At 44.2% G+C, this 21,478-nt stretch overlaps 2 protein-coding genes across 2 annotated transcripts; one reads left to right on the plus strand and one right to left on the minus strand.

Moving 5' to 3' along the window:
• Positions 1-610: 610 nt before the first annotated feature.
• On the minus strand, positions 611-1,279 carry LOC147980045 (uncharacterized). Its single transcript, XM_087515449.1, has 3 exons — positions 1,223-1,279; positions 961-1,137; positions 611-886 (listed from the first exon to the last, which is right to left on the minus strand). Exons 1-3 carry the CDS (start codon positions 1,277-1,279, stop codon positions 611-613), a joined length of 510 nt encoding a protein of 169 aa, XP_087371575.1.
• Positions 1,280-3,234: 1,955 nt separating this feature from the next.
• Positions 3,235-3,732, plus strand: LOC147980046 (uncharacterized). The gene has a single exon (XM_087516820.1). The coding sequence runs from the start codon at positions 3,235-3,237 to the stop codon at positions 3,730-3,732; it is 498 nt and encodes a 165-aa protein (XP_087372946.1).
• Positions 3,733-21,478: the final 17,746 nt, after the last annotated feature.

Below are 21,478 nucleotides of genomic sequence, written 5' to 3' on the forward strand. Positions count from 1 at the left end.
TTCCATGCAGGCACCAGGAACACCTACTGTAGAAGTTCCTAAGAATGCAGGTCCCTCTCAGAGTAGAGATTCAGTTGACCCCTATACTGAAGAGGGACTACCAGATGATTGGCCAAGTGATGATGAGGATGAAAAGTTGTTTCCACAGTTTGTAACAAGGAAGAAGGGCAAGGAGAAAGATGATGAGGGGGAAGATTATGTTCCACCCCCTGAAGGCATGTTTGCTGAGGTAGGTGAAGATGAGGAGGAGGACAGGGACATGGGATACTCTGAAACATCTGATGAGGAAAGACCAGATGTGCAATACAATAGAGATGATCCTTCTTTGGCACAGGGAACAATATTTTCCAGTGCTTTAGACTGTAGAAATGCTCTTGCAACCTTCTCAATAAAGACTGAAAGTGAATTTGTGATAGACAAGAGTGACAGTACTAGGTTGACAGTGCATTGTGCTTATAAGAGGTGTCAATGGAGGATGCATGCATTACAACATTCAACATTGTCCTGTGATAATACATACCCACAACATTCCCAAATCACAGCATTGTCCTGTGATAATACATACCCACACCAAGCTCCATCACAACATACACTACAAAGAGAAATCCATTTAGTATGGATTATTAGACCACCCAGAAACAAATGTGGCCACAATGCTAATACCAAGAACTATGATAAATCCCCATGCTTGCATAAGCTCGTTCCTCTTTTTCATCTTCAGCTTCAGTTTCTTGTTCTTCTCGGTTAGATGCATCACCCTCCTCTCTAAATCATGAGATTTTAGCCAGCTCTTCTCCAATCCTGCATGAAGCTCCTCAAATGCACGAGCAACACGTTCGGTCGGTGGCGGGTCAATCCATACAACCCACTCACATTCATCAGGAAGCTGCAAAATCAATGATCGAATTAGAAAGAGGGGAAAGAGCAGAATCGAATCAAGCTTAAAAGCCAAACACTTACATCAAGAGGGCAGCCGAGAAACCTTCTGCCAGAGCTTGCTCCTCCCCAGGCGACACGACGAGCAGGAATAAGCCCGTGGCCAGGGCACCGCTGCATCGAGCGAACCTCAAGGCCACAGAATGTCAGATCAGGGATGTAAAACTCCGATTGAAACTGAACTATGCCGACACCATCAACCTAACAGCAGCAAAAAAAACCCAAATTGATGAACCCTAATTTCGCAATATGCCCATATCTCCCCCAAATCGACACTGAAACTTACATTGGCGGCCACCGACGAGCTCGTAGAAGACATCCCCGCCGTGCCCGCCGTAGACATCGCTAACCACGCCGTGCTTGACCTGCCCCTCTCTCTCCGACCGCGGAAACGCCCGATGCAGTACGTGCTCAAAAATGCCCCTGTCGTCGCGAGGAAGAAGAAAGAGGGGAGAGAGAGTGAACCGGTTAGTTGGGCCCAGATGTACGGCAGGAGGGGCAAAAATGTCAAAGAAACGGCACGTTAGCGGTCAAACAGCCTTGACTGGACGGAAACGGCTCGGAGGGGCATTTCTATAAGGGCACATCACGGCGGAGGGGCATTTTTGAGCAGGCTTTGGAATTAGGGGTATATTTGATTAGGTGGTTCGAGTTAGGGACAGAAATGCAAATGGCCCTTTTATTTAAGTCTGCGTATTAGCATTGGTCAAAGTCAAGTTTTATAAACTCTCAGAAAGTTTATAACAAAAAATATTAACATATACAATAACAAATAAATACCATTAGATTCATTATTGGATGTACTTTCACATCATACATATTTGTTATGGTAAATGTTTATATTTTTCTATAAACTTGGTCAAACTTTAGGAAGTTTGACTTCGGTTAAACCTAATATGCAGAGTTAATAAAATCGGAGGGAGTACCGGTAGTTACTAGTACTACTCGCTAGTTGCTTAGCCCAATCACCCAACACACCACACGGGGAGTTCAGTGTCACAAAATTTTGAGGTCGGCGGGAAAATCTCCCGCGACCCTTATTCAAGCAGTGCAAAGTTACCATCATAACCTTCGAAATGGGTCTATGAATTACGCTTGGTAGGGGCCTGTTTTCGTAACTTCAGGTTCACCCTACCCAGCCAACCCCACCCCGGCACCCAGAGTAGTACACCTGAATACTCCCCATTTTCTATCCCCACACCAAAATAGACTTCTCCATGGCACCGCAGCCTTCGTGCTCCTCCCCTTCTCCATCGGCGCACTCGTCCACCACAGCGCATCTGCCTCATCGACGACCTCGTATGCCCCACTGGAGCCGGTCCATCATCGTCTTCATACACGGAGCCTCTTCCCCGGCACCGTCTTCCACGGTCTCGGATCTACTTCCCGGAAGCCGACGCCAAGCGCAGAAGCACCACCGTCGTGGACAATGAACTGACTCCTGCTGCCGACCATGATGCACAGAGGCCGCCGCGACCATCGTTCTCCTTCTCGATTGGTAATGTGTGTATTGAATCACTTAGCAGTACATGTGTAGTTCCAATTTTGTTCATACCTACCCTTCAAATTTCCTGGTTGCTATTGTTCCCATAAAAGTAATTGGTTATCGCCTCCATTGTCCAACAGAATATCAGCTTGTAATTGTGCGTCGCTCCTGTATCGCGTTGTGCTTGGGTAGGTTCTTCATCTGCAACCAGTAGTGTGGCAAATGATGGAAAGTTTTTCAGAACTAGCAAGATGCCCATGCGTTGCACGGAACAGCAAGAGGCATTTGTATGAGTAGTTTATATCTTGTAGGAGAAAAGGATGAACGAGGGAAGGCCTTATTTGCAAATCTGGAGAGGGGTGTGGGTATCTTTCTGCAAAATTGCCATAGTTTCCTTCCTATCCGTCGGATATAAATCGGACGGCCTATATTGCGGGATGGCAGGCACACCATCATCACCAACTCTGTTTTTTAAAAGAAAAGAAAGTAGAAAAAAAGAGTAGAGAGTAGAGAAGTAGAGATAAATATTAAATATAAGATAAATATAACAGTAGAGAAGAGAGTAGAGATAAATATTAAATATAAAATAAATATAATAGTAGAGAAGAGAGTAGAGATAGCAGGGACGTCGGGGAAAGGATCACGCACGCACGGGAAAAAGCGGTCGGGCGCGTGCTAGTTTTGGCACGCGGCGTCCGGCGCGCTTTATAAAATCCAACGCCCTCCAACCGCTCTGTGCCTTGCCACCGCTCTCTCCCCGCTCTGTTCCTCGCCACCGCTCTCTTTCCGCTCTTTCTCGCCTCGCCGCCACCATGCCGCCGCGTCGCTGGGAAACATGGGGATACCGCGGCGTCCGCGCGCGCCCCTCCGACGGCTTCTCCGCCGAGATCCGGTTCCGCGGGATGCGCCTCGGCCTCGGCAATTTCGACACCGGCAACGAGGCCGCTTGCGCGTACGACGCGGCGGTGTGGCGCCTCCGGTGGCCTCATAGAACATTGAACTTCCCCAACGTGCCGACGTGGGAGCAGGCGCAGGAGCTCGCGCCTCTGCTGCGGCTTATCACCGACAAGGATCGTCGCGACAACCGGAGGTGGGAGCACTGTCTTGGCATCGCCGAGAGGGACGAGGAAGCCATGGTGCTGTGGCGCCAATGCTTCCCGCAGGACATCATCAATGAGCGTGAGTTCTACGCGCAAAGGAGGGCGGAGAGGGAGAAGAGGATGGTGGAGCGAGCTACCTATCGCGAGGACAAGCGTACGCGAAAAGCGGATGCTCAATTCAACATGAGGCTAGGAGCAGCGTCGCCCTAGGAATCCAACGGCGGTCGGTATCTTCATGCCTACATTGAGACGTCGGAGGAGGACATCACCGAGGAGGAGTCGGACGATGAGGATTAGTTGAACTATCTATTTTTTATCTATTTATGTTATATCTATGCTGAGAACTATCTATGTCTCTACTCTCTAGTCTCTACTCTCTATCTCTACTCTCTATCTCTACTTCTCGATATCAGCACTGTAAACGCTTTTTTAAAGCGATGCTTGTTGCGCTTCTATTGGAGATGCTCTAACATGGCAGACGAGTGCTTTAATGTTGCCCACAAGATGGTATATTTTTCTTGCCATGTTGAGATTTTAAAACCACGAGTGCAAACATGCAGAGGAGCAATGAAGACCAAACACGGGATATTGGGGACATCTTCAAGGAGCGTGGCAAGTTAAAGAGGAGCTGCACCGAACCTGTAGAACGAGCTTTGGTAAGTAACACCCTTTCAATTACTTTCGTTTAGCCTCGTGTTCTTTGATGTGTATACGTTGTAGTTTCTGTTGATCTTAGCCGCGTGTTCTTCATGTGTAATAAGAAGAGTCTTAATCGTCCTAGTGCTTTCACTTTTAGCTTGATGTAGGAAGTGGGTGTTCTCACCTTGTAGTCTATTTTTATATTTTCTTCCTTTTGAATTCACTCCTCCGAGTCATGTTTATCTAGCTTCTACTAAATGGATCTGGGTTGCTCTGAGTATTGATCTAAAAAGAAGTAACTTCATGTCAGGATGCAGTTCCTACAAGGAGGGAAGTATGGTCAACCTCGAGATCATGTTTCCAAAATTAGGCTGGATTACACACAAGGTGTCAGTTCCCTAATGATGTTGGATTAGACACCAGGTGCAAATTCCCAGATGATGCTGGATTACACACAAGCCAGGTGGAGTCATCAACTATTCGTGTCCTCGTGGCTCTAGTAAAGGATGGAAGAAAGCATGCAGCAGCCCTTAAGAATGTAGCTGAGTTCCTGAAGAAGCGAAAAGAGCAATCAGATGCTCTCTTCACCCAAGCCAAAGAAGAGATGGAAGAAGCCAGAAAGAAACTAGCAGAGGCAAAGCAGGCTAGGCGTCTCCTGCTATCTAAAACTGTTGTCAATACAAATTTTCCTTCATAATAGCTAGATTCAAATGTTTATCCAGTCAGCATGCCTGTTGTGCTGTCCGTGCATCTACTGATGTGGCACAAAATATATATTTTAGGGTCATGTAATAACAACAATTACTTTCCAAATAATAACAGACGAAGCATTGGACAAGGTATAGTTCACGTGCAAGCCCAACATTCCAAGTTCAACTTCCACATCAAACTCATGTTCACAGATATCTACACATTCATAGATAATGTCCACAACCATGATTCAGTTCAAAGCCAAAAAAATGTGAGGAGAGTTATAAATAAAGAAAAACCTCTAGTTCCTGCTACCAGTGTGAGCACAACAAGTCAAGACCATGTGTAATTAATTATATTTTGATCATTTTTTGTGTTCTAAAATGCCGGCCGGCTCGTGGAAGGACGTGTTGCCGGCACATGCGCAGATTCAATGGAGGCAGGCGGGGCAGTCTGAAGCCGATTGCATGCGGCGAGGAGGCGTGTTCAGCCAGGCCTGCAGCGAGTGGGGCCCTCTTGGCCGGCGCACCGGTTCAATGGGTGTGCTATGAGAGGTTGCGTCCATCTCAGAGCAATCACTCCCTCCAGTCCTTTTTTGTTTGGGTATAACAAAATCTAGTTTTCCATTCACATTTTACAAGTAAAATTCGTGGACAAACTTGGACCCAAAATATGATGGGGACTAGTCCTACGACGGAGGTAGTAGTTCTTTTTTATCAAAGAAGGGTTTCCCCTTCCGATTTTCATTACTGAAAACCAACATCTAAACATAGTATTTCCCCTAGAACTACCAGGTTCACATCTCGCAATATAAACCCATACAACCATACGCCAAGGAGGTAGTAGTTATGAATTCCATTTTTGCTCCATACCAATCGTTCTAAAAACTACTTAAGTACTTATAACACGCCCTTGAAAATCGGAACTCTTACCCCGCTAAAAATGATGTTTTAAACATGGCTACTCGATCTGTGGCAACTGGCGAGCCGCCGCCTCCAGGTCGTTCACCTGTGGTCCCGACCATCAACTCCTACGGATCAAATTATCACACGAGCTGACTATTCCTACAAAGGTGCGCTCGACCACGTACCTGATACCAACGCATGCAGCAATCGTGCACCTAGGGTTTAGGGTTTATTTGTTAACGGTACCTTTACGTAAATATCATGTGTGCGAGACAGCAAGAGACCGACTGCGTGCGTGTGCATCTTCTCTTTGTATATGTACTTTGTCCGGTGTCCAAAACATTATACAGTAGTAATAACTACTAGCAATGTGCCAATGCGTTGCCACACGACCAAAGTAGATTAATACATATGTTGGGGAACGCAGTATTTCAAAAAAATTCCTATGATCACACAAGATCTATCTAGGAGATGCATAGCAACGAGAGGGGAGAGTATGTCTACGTACCCCCGTAGACCGAAAGCGGAAGCGTTTAGTAACGCGGTTGATGTAGTCGAATGTCTTCGTGATCCAACCGATCCAAGTACTGAATGTACGGCACCTCCACGTTCAGGATTTATAACTGGGATGTAGACGGAAAGGAGACCGCAACAAATGTTGTGTCTGGAGGAGAGAGTAATTTTAGTGGTATAAGTTATATCTAGAGACATATAGGGTGTGTGAGAGAACCCCATAGAGAGAAAGACAAAGTGAAAGACGAGTGAGACTATGTGTAGCGGTGAAAAAGAAAGCTTAGGTACCTAGTGATATCAGAGAATGGTAGAGACGTGAGAGATAATGAAAACCGTGTAATGTATAATGATAGGGAGAGTGTGACACTTCTCAAGGGAGACGTCGAGATACCATGTTTCCGAAGATAGGAGAAACATGAAGTGAGCGTGCGGGTGAGCTGGAGAAAAGAGAATGATAGCTACATGAAGGAGCATGCGAGAGAGATGGGCGTGAAAGGAGTCAACATAAAAGGGATTCAAATATTTGAATTCGAGATGATGATACATGTAATTCATACTCGAACCAAAATTGATCTATCAAACATGCATACTCATATGAATTCACGTGCATCTATGTTATTTAATATGTAGATATTACTGATCCATACATTTTAGTAGAACATACTTTGGTTTAAATTTTTTTGAATTCGACCTTATGATTTTGAGATCATTGTATTTGTAAATCATATTATATACATATAAAGGAGCAGAATTATTTGTTGTGCTTTTGAAAGTATATATAAAAAATGATGTATATAGAATTTTATTCCAATCGCAAATGGATCCTGCCTGAACAAAAATAGAATACAAACTGGATTCGAATTGAGTTGGCACGGTAAACGTGCACTCTTGCTCTGCAAAAATTTGAATGAAGTGGGGAAAGTCATAGTAACCGCCCGAAACCAAAATCTGCGAGATGGAAATTACTGCCTATCCCTGACACGCAAAGCCTATCGGCTCGATTTCTATAGGTTCGATAGGGGTAGGTTTGTAATTTCACTCAAACATGACATAACCGCCTCTCACCCATATTCATACACGGTGGGCGCCAAAACACAGTATCTCCTCGGCCGAAATCGACTCCCTCCCCGATTCATACACGGTGGGCACCAAAAACAAACTCTCATCGGCAAATATTCGGTGTATGCAAGATTACCGTCCTATCCCCAACCGACTAATATTGTTGTGATGTAGGAAATTTTAAACGGGGGCTAAGTTTGTAAATTTCCTGGCATTTGAGACAAGCGCGCCCTGAAGACATGGTCCCCCCCTTCCTCTCTCCCTCCATTTCCCCATTCGTACTCTGTGGGCGCCAAAACACCCTCTCCATCCCATCCTCCTCCGTCCGCCACCCCATCCACCGCCGTCCTCCTTCACCATGTCGGAGCTGATACCCTGACGCCGTCGTCCATCAAAAGAGATCGACCTCTCCCATCCATGGCTTCGGACCAGGATCCTTGCATCCTGTCCTCTCGCTTCATCCCCGCCGTTGTCCACCTTGCCGGCGCCGCTCCTATGACCGTCTCGTCCACCGCACCCCGCCGCCACCGTCTACCCTCCTAGATCTACTTCCACACCGCCGACAGCCATCGCTAATGCAGGACCGTCAAATTCTCAGCAGATGCATTTACGGCGCCGCACCAGAGGCAGTACTCTTTCGTATCTTCTCAACTTATTTATCGTAGCAAGAAAATAGATCGGCACTGCTTTACTCTGATTTCTTGTCCATCACTTACTTGCTAGTTGAAAGCAAACATTGGTTGCGAAGTTGCCTTTGTCCGAATTGCACCTTCAGATCCGCCATGGCATGCTCAACACTATACTCGCAATGCTTATGGTTTTCCCCTTTTATATTCCACACTAGTTAAATGACAGTAGACTAAATTTCAAAATTGGGTCAGTCGATTTTTCAGAGCTCGCCGGAGTTCGCCGGTGTGAAGGAAGCTCGGGTGGGGATGGTGGTTGTGGGGGCGGTGGTGGGGCCTCGCCGAACTAAGAACACTCGACGCGGGTGGGGGCGGGCCTGGGGGTGGGGGTGGCGGAGGAACACAGGCGATGGGGGCCGGTGGTTTAGCCAGCGGCCCATGCGGTGTTCTATATGGAAAGAATCGGAAACAAGGAAGAAGAAGAGCTAGGAGATGTAGGATCTTCACCCAACCACCTAAAATGGTCAACTGGCCCAAATGACAAAAGTCACGCGACTTGCATGCAGACATGCCTTTATATTCAGTACCATCATCGTACCTGCTTAGCACTGCTCCTGAATCCATCAAGCTAAACAACGTCCACTCATAATTCCAAACTTGTTGCTCAAATATGAATCTGATATGATGTTGATATTACTAAAACAGATAATGTTTAATTGGTCAGCTAATGTTCCTACTTTACCTTCGAAAAACACGTGCACCACATATAGAGAGACAGCAGGGAGTTACATTCTTAATGCGCTCTGGTTCATCATGTGTGGGCACTATGCAATGAACATTTTATTATCCAAAATCTGCTTGCTCTTCTTTAGCATGTTCCTCTTCCGTTCTTCTTTAATAAGTAATATCTCTGTTCCTAAATACAAGTCTTTGTATAGATTCCACCATGGACTACATATGGAGCAAAATGAGTGAATCTACACTCTAAGATGTATCTGTATACATCTGTATGTGATCCATGGTGGAAATATCTACAAAGACTTATATTTTGGAACGGAGGGAGTATGATAGTAGTACAGTATGTTCCTTGTAGTGAAGATGAGAAGGGACATTTGCAGTGTAGAGGTCTATACGGTCGGTTGTGATGGACACTTTGAACTCTTCGGGCCTCTTTGATTCGTAGGATTTTGTAAACATAGGAATAGGATTTGTACTGGCCCGCCCACTTAAATCCTATAAGATTAGCAAGGAAATGCGGGGAGTTGTGTTGCCTTTGAGAGTTACACTGATATTAACAGTACCACACCTTCAGTTGAAGAGAGATGGTATCCGAAGCCTTTCTAGCCGTACCGGCAATACTAGCACATATATTCCAGCAAGTTCCACTTTGTTGATTTTACTCCTGATGCTTATGGTTTTCCCGTTATATCTACACTATGATCTGTGTAGCTGCTATGTGCCAGCACTAGCAGCAGTCCACTCTTGAAGCTAAACAACACACCAATCATAAGTCCAAAGCTTACTTCTTCAAATACAAATTGTGATATGATACTGATATTAGTTAACAGACACACATTTAATTGGTCAGGTAATGCTCCCACTTGATTTTCCAAATGCATGTGGCCACATATAGATAGACAGCATGGAATTGCATTTCTTTGGGCGCTGTGATTCATAATGAGTGGGCAACCAACATTGTATGCAATGAAGCGGAACCTCAAGAATATGCTTCCTCTTCTTTTCTTTAACATGTTCCTCTCTTTTTATTCTGTATTTAGTATGTACAGTATGTTCCTTGTCCGGAAGGGGCGCAGGGACATCTGCAGTCAACAGCTGATAGAGCTGGCCTGTATGTGATCGATAGGCTTTCAATTAGTAGCGGCAATACAACATCGTATTTTCCAGCCAGTTCCACTTTCCCGATTTATATATCGTGGTTATGGTGTACCCCTTTTGTGTACACTACGATATACCTAGTTGTTGTGTGCTCTTGTTATCATGGTTTGGCAATAAACTCTCTATACAGTATATTATGAACCTATCATCTGCCAACTATCCTTACTTCTGGAACATATTTTTTGTGTACTTGTGCCAGATTATATTAATGCACGCACCATATTACAGCACACATGAGCTCTCTCATCATAATCCAGTGATAGCACACAAGGGTTTACAGGGGCGCCCCTATATTAGAATATCCTCTACATTACAAAGATAATCTCACTACTATTTATGTTTTCATGGTTCTCAGATATTATACGTAATTATAGTGAATATCAGAATCCGCGCATCAGAAGAATATTGTGGAACACTGCAACGACTTACAAAATTGGCACCAAGGCATTGAGTGCCATTCTGGATGCAATGAGAGTCATACGCTCCCCACCTATAGATTCTTGTTCAGAATATGATCCTAATGACTATTCTAACCTCGAGGAGTCAAAGGCAGATGGCCTGTCCTGTTCACCCATCAAGATGCATGTTCTAATTTGGCAAGGTTTTATTGATTGCGCGTATCTTGCACATGTTGTCTTGCATTTCTTCTACTTTGTTGCACCGCCATCTGCTTAGTTTACTCATCATATATGTCAAGATGCCATGCCCATCCATTATCAATACATATTCCATCTGTCATCATACCATGTTTTCTCACTCAAATGTTGTTCTTGTGCATCAGACATCAAAAAGGAAGAGGGTGATTGCCGAACCTGAAGGAGCACCAGCAAAGTCCTTGGAAAACGTGGTGGTGCCAGAGAAATCAGACAGCACCCCACGTATATTGGCTGTACAACCAGTGACACAAAACGTAGGACCAACTCCAGTTGACTGTACCCATACTTCACTGGCCACACCACTAGCCCCACCACATAGGACCTGCACTCCAGCAAAAAGTATGTCGATTTCAGTTGCCATAGCATCAGCCATACCATAGAAAAATCCCACTCCAGCAAAAAGTACAGCAAGTCCACCGGCCGAAGACCTATCCCAACTGCAAAGATGGCCAATTCCTGCAGATTGGAACCCCATTCCAGGTATTCCCAGTTTTAAATACAATGATTTCAATGTTGTTAGGGACTACATGCATATATTCCCATCATGGGAAGATTATAGTGCAGACAAACACCATTTTCACATCTTCATGTCCCACTTACGTGTAAGTGCTATTATTCATGGTGATTATTTTCCTGTTTTCTGCTGATTGAACACATCAATGGTTTACATTACATTGTTGTAAGTAGGCGAGGGTCAATTTGGATAGTCATGACAAGCAAAGCTTGCTTGCGCTTTTCAAGGAAGCATTGCAGCAGTATCGGTGTTACCTAAGGAAATCACACTTTGATGGCAAGTCTATAAACGAATTTCCGATGAAGTCTCCTGTGCTAAATTTAGAAGACATTGAATGGAAAAACCTTGTTATGCACTGGTCTCATTCCGATGATGAGGTACTGTCTATGATATCACATGACAATTTGAACTTCTACTTTTTTGCATGTGCCTTACGGATCTTTTTTGCAGGAAATCAGCTCGAAGAAGAATTCTGGTTTGAAAAGAACGATAGGATATCACAAATATGCTGCCCACTGCTTTGCTCTTGTTAGTACCTATTGTCCTGTATCACTGTACTTGCATTCATACCTGGTCCATTATGTGACAGCAGTATGAATGATAGCTTGCTTATCAATTGTTTGCTCCAAATTATCTGATCTGTATGAATGGTTATATTAGTGTAGAATATATCCAATGCCAATGAAATTTTTTAGCTCTGCATTGTTCTTGTAAGTACATGTTGTCCTTTATCAGTGTACTTATATTGACAGGTGTTGTTCATGTGCCATCACTCTGCAGCTTATTTTCCTTTGCCCTCCATTTTCTACGCATCAGATCTATATTTACTCTTACCATAAGGTTGGATAACACCGATGGTCCTGAAGAAGTTTAGCTCTGCATTGCTCTTGGATGTACCTTTTGCCTGTATCGTTGTACTTACATTTATAGCTACTTGGTTATGTAGCGTCACTCTTCATCTTATCTTAAATATTCTCCATTTTTTCTTATATTATCACATCTATATTTACTCTTAACAAAATGTAGAATAAAGGCAATGCTTATGAAGAAGATTTTGTGGTAAACTTCTTGAATTGCCCCCCCCCCCAATCAGCAAGGACAAGGGCTTTATAGAGCCTCTCTTCACCAATAATGTAAGTTTGTCCTTCTCAAGCCTTCAAACTTTGTTGTGTATATTTGGTTAGGCATGACTGCAACAGTTGTTTATGTTTGGTGTTTGCATCAAATTACATGTTTAAAGTTTATTATGTAGTTAATTTTCACATCTTCCTGTCCTTCTTAATTTAAGTTTTCAGTTGTACAACCAAGTTCCTTCTTCATACCATGTAAATTAAACTATACAGAGCAAGTGATCTTCTATTGCACTGCATGTATGCTTCTGTTCTTGATCTGTAATCCAGTGGTGTGGTGAACCTACCCATTACAGCACAATGTCATATTCTGCAATGTCTTAACTATGAACAATGTCATATCATTCTACTATTATTTAAACTGTCTCCTTATTTGCCAATATGAAATGGGATAAATTGACAGCACACTAACCATTGATACTTATGAGTTCTTGATCTGTAATCCAGTGGTGTCGTGAAGCTTCCAACTCCTTCACAATGTCATTTCCTGCCATGTCTTAACCTGAACAATGCCATATTGTGTTAATGCTATTTTAAACTGTGTCACTTTATTCGTCAGTAAGAAATGTGATGAATTGTCAGCACTGATACTTATATGTGCAAAACCCGCCATCTGTCTGCTTGTTTATCTTTCACGGTGAGGAGGATATAAGTGTCAAACAAGCGCAGTCTCATCAGCTTCCTCAGCTGCTTGCGCTGCAGCTCCCGAGCAGGGCTAACCTTTCTTGAACTCTATTGAAGTGTTGTCAGTTTTGTATATTATTTTGCCGGCGTGTTTATTTGCACTGGTGGCGATCTTTGATGCCCAGTGTATGAAATCTGTTGTCTGCTTGTGTTTTATTATCATAGTGGCGAACTTTGATGCCAAGTGGATGTAATATGTTGTAATTTCATTATTGTATAGTCTAGGTTTTCTCTTATTCACGATGCTGTAGTTATTTTACTGTATATATATCATGTCTTCGCAGTAAACTGGCCAAACCGTAAAATTATGGTACATAATCGGGCCGTCATGCAAATCACTACATAATCGGTCCGTTAACAGGCCTAAATGTAAACTAGCCCACTAGTAGATTTGGGCCTCTAATAGACCGAGTAAACCGCCGGCCCTATTTTCGCAAGAAAACTCAATGGCCATTTAGGAGGCTGAAAAGTAGGTTGGGCCTGAAACGTGCCGAACAGCTCACAGCCGACAGCAGGCCGAAATAGCCCCCGGCCCATGATTGTGCCAATCACATCATGGGCCGTTAATAGGCCAAAATTGTCTTGGTCCTTGTTTGGCCCAATCAGATTATCGGCTGTGAGCAGGTCGGATGCAAACCGGGTCGTAGTTAGGCCCAACTATATGACGGGCTTTTAACAGGCCAAAATAAATGTAGGGCCGAAATGTTAAACAGGCCGAAACTAATATCAGGCTGAATTACTAAATGGGCCTTTAGCAAGTGGGCCCGAAAGCATAGTGTTCAGTTGATGGGCCGAATCTGATATGGGCCATAATTTAGCCCGAAGCCTCTTAAAGGGCCAGATCTGATCTGGGCCGTAATTTTGCCTGGAACGTGGTAGGCTTTTAACGGGCCGGATCTCATATGGGCCTTTATTGGGCCCGGAACGTGGCAGGCTGTTAATGGACCGGATCAAATATGGGTCGGCATTTGGCCCAAAACATGACAGCCTGTTAACGAGTCGGCCCATTAGTGTCCTCAAAATCTTATGGGCCTTTAGGTGGGCCGGCCCATTATGGTCAGCGAAATCTCGTGGGCCTTTAGCTGGGTCGGCCCATTATGGTTAGCGAAATCTCATGGCCCTTTAGTTGGGCCAGCCCATTTAATCTTTATGGGCCACTTTTGGGCCGGTCCACGTGTCAACATATCATAGGTGCATCTCGCCCATTGGATGAGTGACACATATGCCGACACGGAGCTGACACGTGGTTTCGTCGGCCAATGAGAATTTTACACGTGGAAAATCGTCATTGGTCGTGGCTGTTAGCGGGTTATCAGATCCAAAACCGGACCCGATAGCTTAACGGCGACCCGTTACAGTGGATGCCATGTGTCTGTCACCCTTCATGAAAGCACTTCCATGACGCAGCATTTATCATCATGGAAGTGAACACTTCCATGATGATAATTTTGGTAATGTCATGGAACACTTATACAACAGCACAGGTATGACTATCTTGATTCTGTCATAAAATCGTCATGGATGTACATGCATGACAGAAAATGTGACCTACTGTGACAAACATGTATCATCACGGAAGTGTCTTTTTTGTAGTGGGTATTGTGAAGGACGCACAAGGACATGCTTTCGAGGTGATATCCTTATTTTTCAAGAAACACAAAACCATGAGCATGGATATTGTGGATCATACTACTTGTGTTGCTTCCACCATGGGACTTATTGGTCATCTTGGACCACTTGATTGCACACATGTTAGAGTAGTGCTTTCATTCATGATTTCCATATTGCTATGCCTCATGACATATATGCCTTGTGTGTTGCATCCAACTTGTTTATGATTTGCTCCTATCATATGTTTGGTTGCAACAATGTCATTTCTTCACGTATGCTATGCATCTTTGATTGTCGCATGATTGACTTGATTGCCTCACACATGTTGAACAATTGCTCTTTCCATTGTGTTGAGTGCTAGGATATCTTCACTACACCCTATGCACATTATGCTTGGATTGTCTTGCACTTTCCCCATGTGTTCAGACATATCATTATATTTGGTGTTGTGGATTATTCTTATGCCTACCATAGACCTTTTGTTGAGCGCTTCACACATTCTTGCTATGACCTTGAGGTAGATGCTTGTTCACTTGTCACACATATTTGCATCTCAACCTCCCATTTGCATGTTTGTTTCCATGATGTACTTGATTATGCTCAACTTATATGCTTACTTGCCATGCCACACTTCTTTGTCACACCATATGCTATGCTTGATGATGACACTTGTTGGGTGAATAACCTCTTGAATGCTTGGTTTTCACTAACACTAACCACATTTGTTTGTCCAAGTGTTTGTTGTCCTTGCTCCTTTTGAAGGACTTACATGACGGTGCAACATTGGAGAGTGCCCATTTCGAGCTATAAGATGATGAATGCTTGGTGATTGTCAACTTCTACACGATGACATCATCTTTTTCCCATGGTGATTTGGTTTTCGATCCGAGGTCGGATCTTTCCCAAGGGGGAGGGGATGATGCAAAGAATACTATGGACATCACCATGTCAAGAGTCCGTTTGGCAAGTGACACGTGCCACATCTACTTCATAAAGGTGAATCATCTCCTTTACACGTGTCCATTTGTATCCCTCGAGGATGGTATACTACTTGACCCCTCTCTCGTCTGGATGCATAGGTGTGAGCGGGGTTACATTCATCGAGGAGGAGTCCAAGATCAAGAGTACACATACACCTTTAGTGAGGATCACGCACGGAAGATCCCCAAGGCCACAAGGAAGAAGGAGGCGGCCACCAAGAAGAAGGCTGCAGCTCCCAGGCGACCCCGTGTGCACGAGCCTCCCCGACCTCGTGCCCACGGGCCACCAAGAAGCCTTATGGAGGTGAAGACGTGCACCCCTGTGTGCACGGGACCTGGACCCACCCTCGTGCCCACGGTACAAGCCCGTGCGCACGGGGCTAAGTCGCTGGCCACCTGGATACCCCGTGTGCACGGGCTCCACTTACCCCGTGCACACGGGGCTGCCTATGTGCAGCTGCGGGCTTTGCCCATGTAATGCCCATTATGCCCCTTCTTACCCCTTCATCCCCTAGGGCTATATATACTCCTCCATCTCCTCCATTTATACTTAGCAAAGGATATGACATGATCTAGTTGAGCTTTGCTCCTTGTACCTCCTCTTGAGAGAGAAAGACCTCTCCCATGGAGATCAAGACCCCCATATAGGGAAGGATCCCCATCTTAGGATCATCAAGACCTCATCTCCTTCATAGGATTTGGGATGAACTCTTTTGTTGTTCTTATACCTTTGTGGATCTTGTGTGGATGTGAGTCTAGTGGATGTGTGATTTGGGCTTGTCCTTGAGTGTTCCTCTTGTGATTTCTCTGTGTTCTTCGAGTTCTTCGTGGGATTCCCCTCAATTCGTGAAAGATCTCCACTTAGGGTTCCACCCTACAACACTCAGTCTCAGAAAGAAAAATCTCCTGAGCCAGCAATTCCTTCGCACTCCCCTGTCAAAGACCCGGATGCTCCTCCCTCGCCAAGGCCAGCTGAATCAGTGCATGTGGCCTGCATTGTTCAAGCTGATGTTCCATCCCTGCGAAATGTTTCTGAGGAAGGTGAAATCCCTCACTCCGAGCCCCAAGCTTCTCCGGCTCATGATGCACCACAAGTCTCAGCCTCTCCAACTATTCAGCAACAACAGATTCCAGTGGGACAACCTCAACCACCTCCGGTACTTGATTCGGCCCCAGTGCCTACAAAAAAGGAATCTGATATGATGCCTACTGACTCTACAGCTCCCGCTATTGTGCCACCAGCTTCATCTCCACTTAAGTTATCCATCAACACAGCGACAAGAATGCCATATGTTGGTCCCGCCAATCGAAAATATGTCTCTGCTATCCGTACTGACTCTGTTGTATATGGCAATGAATTTCTCTCACCAGAAGACGAACTCACATATCCATACCCTCATGAAGAATTGCGTTTGTTCTTGGCAGGAGCTCGCGCCAAAGGTCATCTTTTCAATCAGAATACGCATCCCACATTCTTTCAAGCTAATCCGTATGATGGGCCGCGCACTTCAGAATTTCCTCATTTCTGGACAAAGGAACATGCCATATATTACTCTCGGGTCCTATATGAGAGCAATAAGATTTTCCTGCATGAATACCTGAACATCCCTACTATGTGAAATATTGGCTGCTTCAATCAGTTGTTGCAAGATCTGGATGATTTTTGCCTCACCGAAGTATTCAAATTCGAGCATCCTTGGAACAAAGAGATTATTCTTCTGTTCTATGCTACTTTGTATATCTCTGGTGATGAATTCGGCAGCTCAAATGGATTATGGAGTGTATGACCGAAGGAAAACATCTCAAATGCACTTCAAACGATTTTGTCTCGCACTTCCATTTCCCTCACTTTGAGCATGGCAACACTGAAATTCATGTACACAATATTGATGTCATATCAGATGAAACCTTTCGGCGCACTATGGATAAAGAAAAGATTCATGACTACACTAGTCCTCCCCGTCCTGAGCATTTAAAATTTGAAAATCAGACACTCTTTCATATGCTCTCCTACACTATTTGCCCTCTGGCCGGGATGAATACAGATAAGTCCATCTCAGATGTTCTTTGAAATGCCATCTCGGAGAGGTATATCTTCAATGTTGAGGACATGTTTCTGCATATTCTAAAAGATTCTGCTCAACATCCTTTCTGCGTCAAAGTCTTGGCGCCATGGATCCAGAAAGTTATTGATCACACTATGCGCACGGTATATCTGGCGAAGGAAAGTCATAAAATCTTCATACCTCCCGTTCGCGATACCCTGCAAATCATGGAAGATATTTCTTCCGATAAAGAGCCCGCGTCAAGTCCTCATGATTATCACAAGCAATTTGATGGGCCACGTCTCCCTCAGCGCGACTGGCAGATTTCGCCTCACCTCCATCATAACTCAAAGTTAGTTTGCATACTCAACAACAGCTGCTACAGCACATCGCTGAGGATCAATGCGAAAAAGAACATCTCGCCTCCGAGCTAAATGCTCTCCACAATCAAACCAGAATCATGCATCTGACTGTGGATGAAAACAAGAAAGGCTCTGGAAATTGCTTCACAAGTTCTTTACCAAGAAACAACTCATGAATGTAAATCTCTAAGAGCTCTATGATTATCTTGACAAAGGCTTCGCTGTTCACGATTTCCAAGATCAGAGTACTCCTCCTCTTCCTAGTCTTGAGCCAACCACTGATCTTCTACATCTCAACCTTCGCAAACTGCTTGAAGAATCTGAAGCCACCTCATCGACTGAGAAACCTACCGAAGGCAATGTGCTATCCCATGTTCCTCATGTGGCTGCCCCCAATATGACCTTGTCCTCTTAGCCCCAAGTTGTTATCCCTGAAGGAAAATCTGTTGCTGCTGAAGACGAAGCCAATCCAGTCACTTCCGAAGACGAATCACCTCGGACAGTTCTTCTGGAGATGCCACCGAGTGAACCAAGTTCTGCGTTTTTGCACTCATGTTGTTCGTCACCTTTTTACACTAGTTGACAAAAAGGGCGAGAATTACATCGAGTCTCGATAGATTTGCTTTCTGTGTTTCTTTGGTTTGGTTTTGTGCAAGTTTGAAACTTCTAGTTTAAGCTTAAGTTGTGAAAAGTTTTTTGATGTAATGTTAATAATCCCTCCTGCTGCACTATTTCTCTCGAAGCATTTGTTTTGCAGGTGGAATTATTATCGGAAGTTATGAATGATAGCACTACAACCTTGATAGATTATATATCATTAGTGCAAATCATTGACTTGGATGATTGAAATTTCATTCGTATACTTCAATACTTGCAAGGGAATTAATATCACATCTTTATCCCTGCATTCATTTAGGGGGGGTCTATTTCATCATCGGGCAAAGTAACACGTATTCACTCTTGTTGGAATTACTTTTCACTTATCTATCTTCACTTTGATGATTATCTGTTTTGTCAACAACCGTCCAAAAAGGGGGAGATTGTTGGTGCAATAATCTGCCATCCTTATGTTTTGGAGTTTGTTGACATAAACAATATGGGACTTATGTGTTTGCTAGTGCACACAGAGTAATAGGTCCTTGGAATCAGGAGGAGTTTGATTCAAACGATGAAGATAATCCCCTGCGTGGTAGTGAAGGTTATCACCGAAGATTATGACAACAAGAGTGACCCCTCAAAAATTATTTACGCTAAGCAATTGATTCGGTGTTCATCCGAAGGAAGGGATTGCGACTGAGAAGATTGAAGACTGAAAGTGCAACTATCCCTAGGTGGTTTTGGTAATTCCTAACAACATATATCTCATTGAGCTAATGCTATTTCAAGATTAATATCTCAGGAAAGCTCAATGATTGGCATGGCATGGATGAGAAAAGTGGACCACTCAAAATGCTAAGGACAAAGGATTGGCTCAAGCTCAAAGCTCAAGACTCTACATTTTCTATTTTAGTGATCCAAGATCACATTGAGTCTATAGGAAAAGCCAATACTATCAAGGAGGGATGAGGTGTTGCTTAATGAGGTTCTTGCTCAAAATGCTTAGTGATATGCTCCAAAACCCTCAACTACTTTCTCACATCCACATATGACCTAAACCAAAAGTCAAACTCAGCCCCACCGATTCTTTATATCCGGCGCCACCGAGTTTCAAATGTCTTAGCCACTGCCACAAACCCTAGGCAAATCGGTCTCACCGAGATGGGGTTGTAATCTCTCTGTTTCCCTTCGTAACATTTTGGTCTCACCGAGATGAGCGATCGGTCCCACCGAGATTGCAATGTAAACTCTCCGTTTTCCCTTCGTAACGTTTCGGTCTCACCAAAATGAGCGATCGGTCCCACCAAGTTTACATGACCAACTCTCTGGTTAGCTTATTACCAAAATCGGTCTCACCGATTTTGTGTAATCGGTCTCACCGAGATTACGTTATGCCCTAACCCTAATCATACCAGTCCTACCGAGTTGCATGTCGGTCCCACCGAAAACCCTAACGGTCACTAACTTTGCTAAATCGGTCAGACCGAGTTTAACCATTCGGTACCACCGAGTTTGGAAAGTTATGTGTAACAGTTAGATTTTGTGTGGAGGCTATATATACCCCTCCACCTCCTCTTCATTCGTGGAGAGAGCCATTAGAACAAACCTACACTTCCAACCTATATTTTCTGAGAGAGAACCACCTACACTTGTGTTGAGACCAAGATATTCCATTCCTACCATATGAATCTTGATCTCTAGCCTTCCCAAGTTGCTTTCCACTCAAATCTTCTTTCCACCAAATCCAAATCCTGTGAGAGAGATTTGAGTGTTGGGGAGACTATCATTTGAAGCACAAGAGCAAGAAGTTCATCATCAACACACCATTTGTTACTTCTTAGAGAGTGGTGTCTCCTAGATTGGCTAGGTGTCACTTGGGAGCCTCTGACAAGATTGTGGACTTGAACCAAGGAGTTTGTAAGGGCAAGGAGATCGCCTACTTCGTGAAGATCTACCGCTAGTGAGGCAATCCCTTCGTGGGTGATGGCCATGGTGGGATAGACAAGGTTGCTTCTTCGTGGACCCTTCGTGGGTGGAGCCCTCCGTGGACTCGCGCAACCGTTACCCTTCGCGGGTTGAAGTCTCCATCAACATGGATGTACGATAGCACCACCTATCGGAACCACGACAAAAACATTCGTGTCTCCAATTGCGTTTGAATCCTCCAAACGCTTCCCTTTACATTCTTGCAAGTTGCATGCTTTACTTTCCGCTGCTTATATACTCTTTGCATGCTTGCTTGAATTGTGTTAAGATTGCTTGACTTGTTCAAAGTTGCTAAAATCTGCCAAGAACTAAAATTGGGAAAAGGCTAGATTTTTATTTGGTCAAGTAGTCTAATCACCCCCCCCCCTCTAGACATACTTTCGATCCTACAAGTGGTATCAGAGCTTTGGTCTCCATTTGCTTTGATTTTCATAGCTTTTGGAAGTCATAGCCTTGGTTTCACAACCTAGGAGAGTATGGCGTCTAGCGACGGAAATTACCACTGTAGAGGTCCTTACTTTGATGGTAATAATTTTTCTAGTTGCAAGCATAAGATGAAAATGCATATTCTTGGACATAACCCCGCTGTTTGGGCTATTGTGTGTGTTGGCTTGCAAGGTGAATTCTTTGATGGGAGAGAACCAAATCCTGAAGCTACCGCGGAAGAGTTGAAGATGCTGCAATACAATGCTCAAACTTGTGATATCCTCTTCAACGGATTGTGCCCCCAAGAATTCAACAAAATCAGCCGTCTTGAGAATGCAAAGGAAATTTGGGATACTTTGATTGATATGCACGAAGGTACCGCCTCCGTCAAGGAATCCAAGTTGGATGTGCTTCAAAGTCAACTTGACAAGTTCAAAATGAAGGATGGTGAAGGTGTCGCTGAAATGTACTCTAGGCTTGCTCTTATCACAAATGAGATTGCCGGCTTAGGGAGTGAAGAGATGACCGACAAATTCATCATCAAGAAGATCCTAAGAGCCTTGGATGGAAAATACGATACCATATACACATTAATCCAAATGATGTCAAATTACAAAGATCTCAAGCCAACGGAAGT

Source organism: Triticum urartu, chromosome 3A, assembly GCF_056163025.1.
Source record: "Triticum urartu cultivar PI428250 chromosome 3A, HENAU_Tu73, whole genome shotgun sequence".
NCBI lineage: Eukaryota > Viridiplantae > Streptophyta > Magnoliopsida > Poales > Poaceae > Triticum > Triticum urartu.

Excerpts from the sequence above, each read along its gene's own strand:
- LOC147980045 (XM_087515449.1), bottom strand. The coding sequence starts at position 1,279 with ATGTCTACGGCGGGCACGGCGGGGATGTCTTCTACGAGCTCGTCGGTG. Across the intron at positions 1,138-1,222 it reads GCTCGTCGGTGGCCGCCAAT|GTTGATGGTGTCGGCATAGT; the intron begins GTAAGTTTCAGT and ends TGCTGCTGTTAG. Across the intron at positions 887-960 it reads TTCTCGGCTGCCCTCTTGAT|CTTCCTGATGAATGTGAGTG; the intron begins GTAAGTGTTTGG and ends TTGATTTTGCAG.
- LOC147980046 (XM_087516820.1), top strand. The coding sequence starts at position 3,235 with ATGCCGCCGCGTCGCTGGGAAACATGGGGATACCGCGGCGTCCGCGCG.